Source organism: Galeopterus variegatus, unplaced genomic scaffold (genome assembly GCF_000696425.1).
Source record: "Galeopterus variegatus unplaced genomic scaffold, G_variegatus-3.0.2 Scaffold543, whole genome shotgun sequence".
Taxonomy (NCBI): domain Eukaryota; kingdom Metazoa; phylum Chordata; class Mammalia; order Dermoptera; family Cynocephalidae; genus Galeopterus; species Galeopterus variegatus.
This window is the reverse complement of record NW_007726654.1, coordinates 435,114-447,896: the sequence shown is the minus strand read 5'-3', so window position 1 is coordinate 447,896 and position 12,783 is coordinate 435,114. Positions and strand designations below refer to the sequence as shown.

Here is a 12,783-nt window from a genome sequence, read left to right as displayed (position 1 = left end):
ATTTTTTTTTTTTTTTTTTTTTTTTTTTGTCTTTTATCTTTTTCCGTGTCCGGCAACGGATCGCAACCCTCAGTGTTGCCCCCGTACCGGACCGGGGACCGGCAACGGGATTGCAACCCTCGGTGCCGCTCCCGCGCCTCGCTCAGCCAGTGAGCGGGAACCAGTCGTGGGATCCGAACCCTCGGGCGGAATTCTTGCTTCTCAGAAATAAGGGCAATGTGTTATGTTAAATCTAGACATCAGAAAACTTGTGTATTGTTATTGTTATTTCAACACTATATTATAGCCAGACTAATTTGGTTTTTTGGTGCATTTTAGATAGCTGATACAGTACTCAATGATGATGATATTGGTGACAGTTGTCATGAAGGCTTTCTTCTCAAGTAAGAATTTTGTTTCTTTTCATAAAAGCTGTATGAAGCAGATACAAATCTAATACTCACCTATGACAAGATTTGGAGGGAAGAAAGAATAGAATACCTACCTACTCATATTATTCTAAGGACAACATAGCATATTTAAACTGTTGCTTAATTTTGTGTTATTACCCGTTATATGTCTGTGATGTATCTGATAGTACTCCTTTTATTATTTAAAGAAGCTGAGTTTCCACTTTGCTCAAAAAATCTTGGTTCCTTGTTTGATTCTGGTTTCTTGTTTTACTTCTCATTAAATCTAAAACTAAGAACTTTTTCAAATTAAGTTGTATGGGCTTAAGTTATTTAGGCCTACAAAAGAAAATCATTCATATTTGTACTGATCGTTTCCATCTGACAATGGAGGTTAGCACTTAAGAGTATGGGCTCTAAAACCAAACTGCCTGTCTCACTGCTGTGTAACCCTGGACATACTACCTGAATTCTTTGTGCCTCCATTTCCTCATCTGTAAGATGGGAATAGTAATAGTTCTAGCTTTATAAGGCTGTTGTAAGCATTGAGTGAGATAAATTATATAAAGCACTTAGAACAGTGCCTGGCACATAAAGGTACTTAATAATAGCTAATAGCTAGCATTTTCTGTTTATATTTCTTCTAGGGAAAATGATAACAGTATTAGCCAATATTTATTGCATGCCTGCATTTTAGTCTCTATGTTAAATGCTCTACATGTATTATCTCATCTTCTATTTTAGTGTTTCTTCAAGATAGCAGGTTATCATGAAATTTTATTTTTAAAAATGAGAAGTGAAAGGGTAAAGTATTTGCTTTTATGTCCACAGTCTTTTCCTTTAAACTTACGATGGAATATCAGTCGTGTGACTGTGTTTAACCTAAAAGCCTTTAGCTTGAATCAGAAGCACTTTAGTCCTGAATCTGCTCAGTGTTACCCATTCATATGTTATTTTTAATCCCATTTGACTTTAAATAAATCACTTAACCTCTCTAATACACTAGTTTCTTTAACTATAAAATGATATTATTTTACTAACTAACTGGGTTATTTTAAGGCTCAAATGAGAGAGTCTCTGTGAAAAGCCCCTGGAAAATGTAAAGTCCTATACAAATAAAAGATGGCATTATACTTATAACTTTGATGTTTCTCATGTAAAGCTTTTCTGAGTTACTTTAAGCTCATCACTTACTTTTTTTTTTTTTTTAGTTTGTGAAACCATTTTATAGCCAATGTTTTTAATCTGTTTTCTTTAACTTACAGTGCCATCAGCTCACACTTGCAAACCTGTGGCTGTTCTGTTGTAGTAGGTAGCAGTGCAGAGAAAGTAAATAAGGTAATTTATTTTATAATCCAGCAAATGATTTGACTTTCTAATACTGCTAACATATCATGGATTATCATTTAAATGCTAGGTTACAATTAAAATGATCTACAGTATAAGGAGGCAATATAACCTCACCAGATTGCTGTGACACCCTGTGGCAAAAATGAATTTGAGATAAACTGTTTGAATAGGGAGTCATTTATTAATTTCACTTTGATAACTCATATATTTAACTTATATATTTAAAAATATACATATCTTCTATTTCCTATTGTTATTTTAAATTAGTATGAAGATAGCCATGTACTTTTGGTACTAGTTCCAAAGAAATGTTATTTGATCATTCATCTTAATTTCATTGTCTTGGATTTCCTCTTAAATCTCTCCCTTTTAAGGACCTATTGCTATTAAGTGGTCAGTGGAGGTTATACTTTATTCAGTAATGTTCGTGACCATTTCCTTCAGTGCTACATGAGTTAATAAAGAATTAATGAACAGTTAGGCAATAAACTAAGGGATTTATACTTTTCTTCACTGACCATTAATTAGAAAGAGTCCAGGGATAAGTGCATATATCTATAAATTTAAGCAAACCTAATTTTTTAAAAGAAAGTTTTAGGGCTGGCCCCGTGGCTCGCTCAGGAGAGTGCAGCACTGGTAGCGCTGAGTCCACGGGTTCGGATCCTATATAGGGATGGCCGGTGCACTCACTGGCTGAGCGTGGTGCAGACAACACCATGCTGAGGGTTGCGATCCCCTTACCCGTCAGAAAAAAGAAAAAAAAAAAAAGAAAAGAAAGTTTTACACAGGAAATATATGTTGGGAATGATTTTCTGCTTTACAAAGATATTCGTAATTTGATTTTTTCTGTAGTAAGCTACCCTGTGTACTTACATGAGCCTTAATTTACCAAAATTATATTTGTCATGCAACTGTTTATGACAGATTAGTACATATCTATTATTATGTTGCATCTAGGGACTAGTGTTATTATTTATTATTTCTGTTACCCCAAAAAGGTGGCTTCCATCTGTGACCTCCAAAGCCTTAGAATTCCACAGTTGAGCTTCTCAGTCTGCTTTGTGGAGAGAGAAAGGCTCCATGGGTGGGGCTGTGGTTTTTAAATATTTTTTCTCACACTCCAGCCTCTTTAGATAGAAGAGCTTCCCTTTTACCTTCTAAATTTGAGAAAAAAATTTGCCACTGCTCTAGCTTGAAAACCACTGCTTTAACATAGTACTTCTGGATATGGTCTAAATTCCAACATAGTTACATGACTTTATTTTTCTTAATAGAACTGTAAGTTACATCTTGTTAGAATCAGAGATTTCTAAACCCCAACCAATGACCTTATTTTAAATCAAATTTGATCAAATTAATTCTTTTTCTGTTGAAGGATTTGGACATTCCTTGATATGCATTATAATGGAACTTCACATGTAGAACTATTAAACAGAAGCTGTAATTCTGCTCAATTTTAATGCATTTAGTTTTCCTGTCCAAAATTATTTGCTTTTTTGAAAAACCGTTGCTGCTGGGTAGAGATACAAACAGTGATTGTATTAGGTCATTATGTCCCACTGAAATAAAGGTTCCATGGTCAAGTAAGTTTGGGAAAGTCTGCAAATTGTGTCACCTGGAAAGTCACAATATGTATTCAAATGTTAAAGGTTTTGCTATACCATACAGTAAATTTACCAAGCATTTCCTGAACTTATTTGACTTCAGAATCCCTTTTGTAAGCAACAACTGTTACATCCCATCAACCATTCCAGGTGACTAAAGAATGCTTATTTCTCAGAATGTATTTTATTGACAATAACAATTGAAATTTCTATTTAAATTTCTTTTATAAGCAAACCAGTGGTCTTTTTACTTCATATTTTAATGCCAAAATCTTTTATTTTATAGATAGTGAGAACATTGTGCCTTTTTCTGACTCCAGCAGAGAGAAAATGCTCCAGATTATGTGAAGCAGAATCATCATTTAAATATGAATCAGGGCTCTTTGTACAAGGCCTGCTAAAGGTATAACTAACGTTTCCATAAAGGTATACCTTCCTGCTAAAGGTATAGTTCCTGCTAAAGGTATAGCTTCATAAGTGAAACCAACTTTTTAAAATCATTTTTGAGACTCTTTATAAACATATTTTAAATATTAGCATTTAATACATCTTACATTTTTATGCCCAGGGACTTCCTTTTATACAGTTCTGAGCATAGCATATGTCTTAATGGATTAATAATATCAGTGAAACACCGTGGAGCATCCTTTGTTTTCCGGGCGATTCCCTGTAGCTACGTATCTAGCCTCAGGATTGTTCTTTTTTAAATACATGCTTAAATGTTGTACACCTAAAATGGGAACATTTCTTTTTTACTGAACAGACTTGAATTTTTGTGTTACCGTTTTCTGTTTATGTACCATATTTATCAGAAAAAAATTTAAACATCTTAAAAAGTGTATAGGATTTGAGCATATATATTTCTATATATACATTAGGAAATATGTATGTATGAGGGTACTTCAAAAAGTTCTTGGAAAGAGTCATATTATCTTTTAATCCTGTTTTTCCATGAGCTTTTTGAAGAACCTCTTCAAATATATATATTACAAAAAATGTTTTATATTTTTCTTTCATTTAATTGGGTATACTTCTCAAGGAGCAAAACAAATCAGTATAAATTAGCAATTATTTTCAGTAGTTAAGGGGAAGACAGTTTTTCACTTTATTGAATCTGTTACTGGTGTTTCGATTATAATAAAAAATGTGAAGAAGTAGCTTTCCTGATGTGAATAAATACCTTTTCTAATGGTTATGTGATTCTATCATAGTGAATGCTTTCTTAATGTTGTACGCATAGCAAAATGGAAGAAAAAAATATTAAAAATTATTGCAAATAAAAATTATATTCAGCTTTTGCATTTTCAGTAATGTGCCTGCTGTGAGCTCAGAATATAATAGTATGTAATTGTTAGAAATTAATAGACACTAGTTAAAGGAAACACATTTCTAACTTGAATTTTACAAATCTGAAAATTAGAACTTCTTCCTGTTAAAGGCATAACAAAGTACTTAATACTTTTATTTCCTTAGCATCCTCTCATTTAATTACATAATTTTAGCCCTGACAGGGACCTTTACCAGATGCATAGAGGAAAACTTGAAACTATGATTTAACGAAAAAATATTTGAGTTCTCCATGCAAATATAAATTATATAGCCTTCCAGAAAATACTTTGACCATATACAAAGATTATCACAGCATTATAAGAGTGAAAAAGTGGAAATAGCTTTTGTCTTCTATTCATAGCACATAGTAGTACCTCCTACATAGTAGGTACTTGTTACATGGTAACTGGCTACCCAACTGACTATACCTGGAAATAAGTAAATTTTTTGCTTATTATAAAAATACATATTCATTGTTTTGAAAAGAGCATAGAATAATCAAGAAAGAAAAAGTTGCTTGTAATTTCACAATCCCGAGAACAACCACTGTTAATATTTTGCATATATCTTTCTAGTTTTTTTTTTACCTACGTATTTTCTTTAAACCACCCCCCCTCCCCAACACTCCAATGGGATTATGTACTCTACTTATTGTCACCTGCTTTTTTCACAATATATTGTAATCTTCTTTTAGTATCAGTACAAACTTCAGCAACTTCATTGTTAGCAGCTAAATAATAAACCCATTTTTATTTATTTAATAGCTTTTCTTTTTGGATGCTTAGGTTGTTTCTGATGTTTTCCTATTAAAACCAATGCTGGGCCAGCCAGTGGCTCGGTTGGTTAGAGTAAGGTGTTAACACCAAGGTCACGGGTTCAGATCCCTGTACTGGCCAGCCACAAAAATAAGGTAAAAAATAAAACCAATGCTGTAGTGAACTCCTGTCACTAAAATTTTGCACACAGTACTGATTAATATCTTAGGATAAATTTCTAGAGATGGATTTGAGAAATCAAAACCAGTTTTTTAATTAGAAAAATAATTATATCATTTGGCATATAAGACAGTACATTTTTCTTTTATTTTGACAGGATTCAACTGGAAGCTTTGTGCTACCCTTCCGGCAAGTCATGTATGCTCCCTATCCCACCACACACATAGATGTGGATGTAAATACTGTCAAGCAGATGCCACCCTGTCATGAACATATCTATAATCAGCGGAGATACATGAGATCAGAGCTGACGGCATTCTGGAGAGCCACTTCAGAAGAAGACATGGCTCAGGATACAATCATATACACAGATGAAAGCTTCACTCCTGATTTGTATGTAATGCTCTGCCTTTTGATATTGTCCTCAAGCAATATGAAACTATCTTTTGAGTAAAAACAAAACAAAAAAGTGGAACTTAAAAGTAAAGAAATGTTACTAGCAGAATTATGCTTAAACATTTAATCAAGCATTTTTTTTTAAATGTTTATTTTTTTCATATAATTGTATTTCTTCTAAAACAGGTTAGTTTAGCCCTTAACATAAGTATTTAAATACTTATTTAGCAAACATATATTGAACTCCTAGGCACTGTACTAGGTGCCGGGGTTAATAGTGGCCAACCAGACAGCGCCAGCCCTACATTGCTTATAGGCTAATGTGTAACAGTTATTGATCAGGCTTATTAACTAAACCAAAGAAGTAATTCTAAGTCTTTTTTTTCCCCTTGATATATGAATATGTAATACAGCAAAACTGTTGAAATATGTTAATAGAGCATTTTTTTACTTTGCATTTTATATTGTTTATTTCTTACCAGAAAGTTTGATCAGTAAATTGAAAAGAAAAAGTAGTGATAATTAAATGTTGAGTGTGGACTCAATTAGAAAAAAAAGTGATGATATAAATCTATAATCATAAAACCCCAAGAAAACACTAAATGATGTTCTGAAATCAGAAAAAGACTTATAGGGCCGGCCCCGTGGCTCACTCGGGAGAGTGTGGTGCTGGTAGTGCCAAGGCTGCGGGTTTTGATCCTACTATATAGGGATGGCCAGTGTGCTCACTGGCTGAGTATGGTACGGATGACACCGAGCCAAGGGTTGCGATCCCCTTACCGGTCAAAAAAAAAGAAAAAGACTTATAGTATACAATTATGGTTCTCTTTAATCAGTTAAAAGTGCTTGGAGTAGTGCCTGGCGCATAGAATGTACTCAATACATGTTAATAATCCTAGTAATCCTGGTTTAAGTGTACAGGCAGCAGTAGGATTGGAGCAAGCAACCATGTTCTGTTGTCTGAGGAAAAACTTTGAGCTGAGGCAACAGACATATGGAGCATCAGTAGCCACACACTAAGTGTTGCCCAAAAGCACAGAATAGGAACGTCATGTCCAAGGGCTCCCCAGCCTCATGTCACTAGGTGGAGAAAGATGACTCCATTAGGACCCATCTTTTCCTAGTGTTCTCGTTGGTTCCTTAGAACGTTTTAGGGGTACTGGTTTAGAAAATGAATTGGTCAAATTGGAATTCAGCATCACTAAGTTTTTTCACATATTGGTAATTTTGGTACATTTGTAGAAGTTCTCAAAATTAATCTGTGCCTTCAAGCATTTTCTTCTTTCTTAAAGTGCTTAATATTTTTTCTCTTTTTTGATTGCTTGGGAGCTTTTTGGGGGGTATTTAGTGAACTTTTGAATGAGTTTGCAGCTATTGAGTAGTTTTGTTTTGTTTTGTTTTTTAGAGGAGGTATATGTGTATGCTTTTAACATTTCTTACTCATTTTTAGCCAGCTATTCTTGTTTTGCTGATCATGACAAAATAATGTCATGAATTTTAAAATTTTGTTTCCAGCTCTAAGTATATTTTATGAACATAAAATTGTCCAAAAATAGTATTTTCAGTCATTAGATTGTGTGTTGTTAACTTTTACATATTATAGACCAGTTTTGCTTTTTACTGTATTTTAAACAATGTTCTTTATTTTTAAGTTGCTTTTAATTTTAACTTTAAAAAATAATTTTAGTGCCCATACATTAAAAATTAGTAACTGGAAATATTCTTGTGAACACTTTGCTTCATCCGGTTCACTTATGATCAAGACATGCATTCAGTGAAACAGGAATAATCAGAACATTGGACTTAAATACTTTATTCTCTCTCCAAAGCCCAAGATGGGATGCTATTAGTGCCCTGCAATTAATTGTGAAATGCCGATTTTTCACCCCTTCTCAGCTTTCTTCTGTAGATTGGTACACCCATCTCCTAAGACTAGGAGACTTGAGGTACTTTCCTATTTACTTCTGCACACACCCATGCTCTTCCTCTGCCTGTCTTCCCAGAACCCTACTGTTTTCAGTCCTTTCTTTGTTTCAGTTAAAAATCTCTTACCTTATAAATGTTGTATTACCCCTCTGAGCTGAGCATAACCTAGGGAAAATGGAAGAGAAAAGATGGGGGGTGGGTCCCAGGAAGGGAATAATCTTTTTTGTTTGTTTGCTTTAGCACCTACTATATCCTAGGTGTTGTGTTAGATATAGATTATCTCAAATGACCATTGTGTTGACTTCTCACTCTGGTCATTGCCAAGGTAGGTAACATGTTCTTGGGTATATGACTTGCAGATAGTGGGACTGTTGATGCAAACCCAGCAGTTGTGATGTTGCAGATAATCATCTGGGTGTGCTTTCTAATCCCACTCAAATGTTCTTAGCATTCATCCTTGGTTTGTTTTGGTTTTTAGTGGTAGTTGTCATGTGTTTATTTTTGTTGCTGGTGTTTTGTTTTGTTGAGATGCCAGTTAGGCTCTTAACTTTTTTTTTGTAAGGTGAGGGTAATAAAATAGATTAATAGATACGTACAAGGGTACTTCAAAAAGTTCATGGAAAGATTTGTATTACATTTTAGTTCTGTTTTTCCACAAAATTTTTGTAGTACCTTTGTACATACCCTTCTAGGGGACTGCTTATACTCTTTAGAGAAAATATTAGCCTAACGAACACCAGTAATATGCAAATAAATCCTTTAGTTAAAATTCATATATATCTCCTAATATACATATCTATATCCTTACAAATATGTTTATATATAATATAGTGTTTATAAAAATTATTGGCTGGAGTCAGGGATTATGGAAAGTAACATTGGACATTTTTTTTTTTCTTCATAGGAATATTTTTCAAGATGTCTTACACAGAGACACTCTAGTAAAAGACTTCCTGGATCAGGTAAATGTTGAACTTGAGATTGTCAGAGTGAATAATATGACATGTTTTCTTTTTTAATATATTCTGCAATGCCTGTACTATATAAAATCATAGAATTAAGTCCTTATCTTTTGAATTAAGTCCTTATCTTTTTGTAGTGTCTCTGATCTTTCTAAGTTATCTAAATGATTTTTCTTTTGAATTATTAATGGGGAGTGCCTCTATATTAACAATTAAAAATGCAGCACTTCCTAGTTCAAATAAATATTTTAATTTCAAGCACTAATCTGTAACCAAAGGGTTTTGTGTTTTTTTTTTTTCCTGAGGGGGTGGTTTATTTGATTTAATTGAGCCAAAAATGTTTTTAAAACTTAGTATACTTCTATTTAAATGATAGAATCCTTATTGTCTCATTCTTTTAAAAAATATCTACTTAATTACACATTTGAAGAAAATGATAGATTATATGGGACTTATTTCTTAATATAACAGAGCTTTATCATAATATCATTCTGAGGATCAGGCCAGGAAACTGTGTCATAGATGTATCTTTGAAATAATGAGGTCCTTATGTTAACTAAAAAATTTGGTCTGTGTGGTCTGTGACACATTGCAAAAGTTCAATGATAATTTGTAGTCATAGCATTTCATGCTTCTCAGAAATAAATACCTCCTCCTCTCCACCCCTATGAGAAAGAAATATATGATTTCTTTCTCATATATCACCCCCTCCCCTATCCCCCAGCACACACACAATGTAGCTGTATGAATATCTCAAAACCATAGTCTCAACTTCTGGGAGCTTTAATTTTATTTGAAGATGTGGGCAGAAAAAGTTAAGTAACACAACATGAAATAACCTACATAATGATTTTTAAGAATGAAATAAACGTATGTATTCTGATGTATACATGCAAAATCTGAGTGCATTGTTAAAGATAAGATAGCAAACTTCAGGAAACTGTCAGATTGCTTCTGGACCCAGTGCTGTCATCACACTCCTGGCTGTTAGAGGGCATCAGTAGATGTGGTTGAGGAAACACTCTGTATCGTCTGCCAGGCACTGTCAGCACTGTCATAGAAACATGCTGTATAAGTACAGTGGGAGCAAACTATGTATTAAAGTGGCTCATTTCCCTGCAGGTCTTTCATTTGAAACCTGGTTTATCTCTCAGGAGTACTTTCCTTGCACAGTTTCTACTCGTCCTTCACAGAAAAGCCTTGACATTAATAAAATATATAGAAGATGATACGTGAGTAAAACCCCTATATGGAAGAAAAACCTTTGTACATTGTTTTTTGTTTTGTTCCCTTTGGACATTTTCTATATTATAATTTTTGTATTTGTTTTTTCATCATTTGTAGGCAAAAGGGAAAAAAGCCCTTTAAATCTCTTCGAAACCTGAAGATAGACCTCGATTTAACAGCAGAGGGCGATCTTAACATAATAATGGCTCTAGCTGAGAAAATTAAACCAGGCCTACACTCTTTTATCTTTGGAAGACCATTCTACACTAGTGTACAAGAACGAGATGTTCTAATGACTTTTTAAATGTGTAACTTGTTGAGTATATTTCATCATAATCATTATTGCTGCTAAAGTAGCTCAGTGGTGTGGGAAACATCACTGCCCTCGGTCATGCCCCTACCGTCCTACTCAACAATTGCAGTTAAAGTTAGTTACACTACACTGTCACCAGAAGTCTGTCTGTTCAGGGGACGTCAGGTACATCATTACATTCAATCTCTCTTTTCCTAGATGTACTCTCTTGGGATACAGGCTTATGTTTACAATTATAATAAATATTCTTGCTATCTTTTATAGATACAATAATAGAATATAAATTGACCACAACTACTGTTCTTTGAAACTTATGAAATTCATAGTTTACATATATCAAAATGAAATCTGAGTTAGATTTTACAGATATAATACTAGTTGACTTTCCATCTTTTGGTATTCCTTGGTGTATGAGATTACTGTAATACTTTTGCAATCAGCTGAAAATTAGGGCATTTAAATCAATTCAGTTCCACAGAAAAGAAGTTAGCTTGAATATAGATTAAGCTTTAGAAAGAAAATATTGATCAAGCAGATGTGTAATTGAAATTAATTATTAGATCTACTTTGCAGACTTAACTCTCTAGAATTCAGTCTGTGTAGAAATGGCAAGTAAGTTAAGTATAGTTCCTGATTATGGTGAACCACAGTTGGTGTTTTTCATTTGTTTTGTTGTTGCCATCAATATCCTATATAGTTGAGCTCTGCCCAAGAAAATATAGGAAATTGGATTTTATGTTTTAGTAGTTGCCAAGTTTTTAAATTAATTTTCATTATTTTTGAGCCAAATTGAAATGTGTGCCTCCTGTGCCTTTTTTTCCCTAGGAAAATATAAGTACTTGGAAGACGTTCAGATTTCACTGGTCAGTCATTTCCATCTTGTTTTCCTCTTGCAGAGCCTTACCATGTACCTGATTTGGCAATCATTGTAACTGAGATTATAAAATGCATTAGAGAATATACTAACTAATAAGATCTTTTTTCAGGAACAGAGAACAGTTTCTTGTCTTCTTCCTTCGTATATTTCTGCCCATATTTTTGAAGTTGTTGCCATGTTGCCTGAATCATATAAAAAAAAAAAGGCAGGAGAAAAAAAATAGCAAGAGAAACTTTACTGAAGTGCTATTTTTCTAGGTGCTACTTTGGCAAAACTAAGTGGTCTCTTTTGTTTCCTTAATGTGTTTGAACCATTTTGCTGGCTATAAAATAACTGATGAACATAATTCTGTGCTAGAACAGTGTTGACACAGTAGTATACACAAAAAATATTTTTATTTAAAATTGTGAAAGTTACATGAAAGGGAAAATATATTTATATGAAAGGGATAAAAGTGGTAGAACCCTTTTGCCCTTACCCACTAAATTTAGTGAAAAAGACACAGTCTATTCTGAAAGGTCATAATAGCTTTCACGTCATGAATAAGAAAGATGTAGACATCTTGATTTTTAGACAAACATTGAACTAGATGACTGATGTACTATAGCTCAGTCATGAAAAAATGTATAGATACCACCTCGTTGTGTCTTATACTCAGTGCTTTTTACACAGTAGATTCTTATTTAAGTGCTATTTTCCTTTGCTGGTTTATTGTACTGTTATATAGAATGTAAGTTGTACAGTGAAATAAGTTATTAAAGCATGGGTAAACATTGTTACATATCTTTTCTTCTAGATGGAGAGTTTTGAATAAAATATCTTTGAAATTTTGTCTCAGTTATTTGTTTAGGAAAAGCCCTACATATTGGAAGACTGATCAGTTTCTGTTCAGCTTCATAGTCTTATTGGATCTAAACTTTTTTTTTTTTTCCCTTTTTGTCTTTTTTTCTTTCGTGTCTGGCAACGGATCGCAACCCTCAGTGTCGCGCCCGTACCATACCGGGACCGGCAACGGGATCGCAACCCTCGGTGCCGCGCCCACACCTCGCTCAGCCAGTGAGCGGGAACCGGTCTGTATGTGGGATCCGAACCCTCGGGCGGGAGCGCCACCGCGCTCCCAAGTGGCGCACTGTAGCAGTGCACCACCGGGCCAGCCCTAATTTTCTCTTTTCAAAGAAAATACATTTAAAGTTTCTTTATGATGCTGGAATCTTGTTTTTTTTTTTAAAAAAAAAGCTTTCTGCTTAACTCGCAGGATTGAGTTTTGATTTCTCAAATTATGTATTTGTATTTCAAATGTAAAGTAATACTTAGATAAATTCTTTTTAAAAAAATTCTGTTATAGGGCCGAGCCCGTGGCGCACTCAGGAGAGTGCGGCGCTGGGAGCGCAGCAGCGCTCCCGCCGTGGGTTCGGATCCTATATAGGGATGACCGGTTCGCTCACAGCGCTCACTGGCTGAGCGCGGTACGGCCG

General features: G+C 34.2%; 1 protein-coding gene across 6 annotated transcripts in view; it reads left to right on the top strand.

Annotated features, from left to right (window-relative positions):
- Positions 1-12,135, top strand: part of LOC103588267 (chromosome unknown open reading frame, human C9orf72) — a 22,396-nt gene extending 10,261 nt beyond the window's left edge. For 3 of the 6 annotated variants that reach the window (XM_008569915.1, XM_008569914.1, XM_008569913.1), the window contains exons 5-12: positions 319-383; positions 1,655-1,727; positions 3,630-3,746; positions 5,765-6,000; positions 7,833-7,949; positions 8,834-8,891; positions 10,014-10,123; positions 10,236-12,135. In XM_008569915.1, the coding sequence (XP_008568137.1) occupies positions 319-383; positions 1,655-1,727; positions 3,630-3,746; positions 5,765-6,000; positions 7,833-7,949; positions 8,834-8,891; positions 10,014-10,123; positions 10,236-10,422 (963 nt within the window). In that variant the 3' untranslated portion in view covers positions 10,423-12,135. Of the gene's footprint in view, positions 1-318; positions 388-1,654; positions 1,728-3,629; positions 3,747-5,764; positions 6,001-7,832; positions 7,950-8,833; positions 8,892-10,013; positions 10,175-10,235 lie in introns of those variants that run through there. The other 3 variants (XM_008569916.1, XM_008569917.1, XM_008569918.1) reach the window with 3 other exon arrangements.
- The last annotated feature ends 648 nt before the right edge of the window (positions 12,136-12,783 follow it).